This window comes from Haliaeetus leucocephalus, unplaced genomic scaffold (genome assembly GCF_000737465.1).
Source record: "Haliaeetus leucocephalus isolate CR32 unplaced genomic scaffold, Haliaeetus_leucocephalus-4.0 Scaffold173, whole genome shotgun sequence".
NCBI lineage: Eukaryota > Metazoa > Chordata > Aves > Accipitriformes > Accipitridae > Haliaeetus > Haliaeetus leucocephalus.
The window spans coordinates 10,201,142-10,204,006 of NW_010972609.1; the positions used below are offsets into that span (position 1 = coordinate 10,201,142).

At 38.0% G+C, this 2,865-nt stretch overlaps 1 protein-coding gene across 1 annotated transcript in view; it reads left to right on the forward strand.

Annotated features, from left to right (window-relative positions):
* SBF2 (SET binding factor 2) overlaps positions 1 to 2,865 on the forward strand; it is a 290,062-nt gene that overhangs the window by 221,198 nt on the left and 65,999 nt on the right. The window contains exon 19 of the mRNA XM_010563796.1: positions 1,880 to 2,142. Within this exon, the coding sequence (XP_010562098.1) occupies positions 1,880 to 2,142 (263 nt within the window). The remainder of the gene's footprint in view (positions 1 to 1,879; positions 2,143 to 2,865) is intronic.

Genomic DNA, 2,865 nt, shown 5'->3' on the forward strand with positions numbered 1-2,865 from the left:
CCCCCCCCCCCCCCCCCCCCCCCCAGTGGGATGGGGGAGAAAATCGGGAAAAGAAGTAAAATTCGTGGGTTGAGAAAAGAACGGTTTAATAGAACAGAAAAGAAGAAACTAATATTGATAATGATAACACTAATAAAATGACAGCAGTAATAATAAAAGGATTGGACTGTACAAATGATGTGCAGTGCAATTGCTCACCACCCGCCAATCAACACCCAGTTAGTCCCCGAGCGGCGATTCCCCGCCCCCACTTCCCAGTTCTATAGTAGATGGGTGTGGAATACACCATTGGCCAGTTTGGGTCAGGTGCCCTGGCTGTGTCCTGTGCCAACTTCTTGTGCCCCTCCAGCTTTCTCGCTGGCTGGGCATGAGAAGCTGAAAAATCCTTGACTTTAGACTAAACACTACTGAGCAACAACTGCAAACATCAGTGTGTTATCAACATTCTTCACATACTGAACTCAAAACATAGCACTGTACCAGCTACTAGGAAGACAATTAACTCTATCCCAGCCAAAACCAGGACACACTTTTTGTATCATTTTCCACGCTTTAAGGTATATTTTTTTCCGGAGAGTAGTAACTTACCATATAACAATGTTATAAACTAGTGGCATTTCTATTATATGAACAATCTAAGCTAGCAGCAGTTCTAGTGTCCAGTGTTAGATTATTACCAAACCCCATGGTGGTTTCTGTTGAATGGCACTCAGTCTGCTTTATTAAAATGAGACAGATCTTCCAGAACACAAATTGTCTCTCTCAGTAGGAGGAAAATACATCTCCAATGCAAAAATGAAAATATAATGTGAAGCCTTGCGGCATGCTAAATAAGATTTTTTTTTTAAGAAGGAGCACATATGCATAGTAAAGAGCCATTTGTAATCTCTCTTCTTGTATGAAAATACCGTTATCAACTATGTGACTGAAAAGTGTATGCTACCCAAAGTCATACATCATTGTAAAGAGAGGAAGTAAAGTAGACAGAGGTATTCCCAGAAATATAGTCAGAATGAACAACTGAAAAGGCACGTCAGACATATCAAGGATAAAGAGAAAAGGACTGTGGGACTGTGTATGGGGAGCCCCTTCCAATCTGAGACTATGTAAAGAAAAATGTGAAGAATAGTAGAACTTACAAGGAAGCATCTACTTTAACCCTCACATGTGTTTATATGGAAAATTAGCTCAACTTTAACTTAGCATGGAAAAAGCATTTACAAGATACCTAGTCCTTTAACATCAGGTGTTAGGTCACTAGTATCGGCTGCCAAATTCCTTTAGTCTAATTTCCTCAGGCTATAATATAATCTGACTATGTGCCATCTACCTAATTTGCTTCAAGCAAATGCTAGAATTAGACTCCAACATGTAAAAACATGAATGTTTCAGCTGGTCTGGAAACTGTTTATATAAAAACTTGCCTCACCTGAACATTCTAGGAATTTGGAGAATATCACCTGCATCAAGCAATGAGCTGCATGTTATTTCTCAATCTGATTTATGCATGTTCTTATGTAAGGTAAGTGGTTAAGCTAAGGAGAGCAACTACATTAAAATCAGTAAACCATTCTGAAGAAACATGGAAGATCGTATAGTGTAAAAAAGATCTAGAAAGAAATTACGTTATTTGGATCTGTCCACATTGTGCTACTTGTATATTTCAGTAAACAGCATTCAAAGCTCAGTTGCTATAATCATAACTCTCCTTAAACCCTATTGAGTGTAGTTATTTGCTTTTTCTTTTTAAATTAGTATATAATTTAAATAACTGAAGAAGTTTAATTAAAAAATCTAATAAGTAAAGTTTTGACTAAACATTATTTTTTAAGTTATTTTTTCTTCTGTGTCTTCATATTTCTTTCTGTGCCTCTTCTAGGAGAAGAATTCTGTAGGTCCAGACCAGGATAAGACAGCAATGGACCTGGCTGCTGAGCAGTTGCGATTATGGCCAACTCTTAATAAACAAATGCAGCAGGAGCTAGTCCAGAATGAGGAAAGTACAGTTTTCAGTCAGGCAATTCATTTTGCTAACCTCATGGTCTACCTGCTAGTACCACTGGATACTAGTAAGAACAAGTTACTGAGAACATCAGCTACTGGTGACTGGGAGAGCGGAAGTAACAGTATTGTCACAAACAGGTGGGTACACAAGTTCAGTGGTAATCAGTCAGGATGGGCCACAGTTTTCGAAAGCTTCTTAGTTTTCAGGGCTTATTCTAAATACGAGGTTATTTCAGTATCTTCTCTTCTTTTCAAGTCCATTAATTAAGGAGAGCAGAAGTCTAACATGATTCCTCTTAAATAACAGAACTTAATCTGGAGTAATTTACCACCATTTAAAAGAACATAAAAATTTTGTTGTCAGAGTAAGAATTTTTAAGCTAGTAATGCAAATGTTGAACACAAGCATAGGGTGTGATGAGAAAGAAAACAGCAGCCCAAAAACTACTCTGTTAGTTTTTATATAACTTGAAAAAAACAGTCTATGAACCTAAAATCAAGAAAGCATTTGTATAGCATCCATAAAATCACAATTTCTGTGCAACAGCTACAAGGAAGAAAGGCACTGACTGAGGTCACAAAAAGCAAGAGGGCTAAACCACTGTGGCACAGGTTAAATTACTAAGGAGGCAGGAGGAGTATAATGCCAGTTACATTCCCTAGCATGCAAATCCAGCATAAGAAATGCAAATTTTCATAACAAGCCTTCCTCCCTCTCTATTTATTGTCTTAATTATCACCTATGGTCTGTGAGAATTCCCACCCAAATTGTAGAACACTACGTGAGAACACTGACATCAAGCAAAAGATAGGCGGCTATCAGTATCAGACTCCCCATGGCTACTCATTTCTGCTGACTAA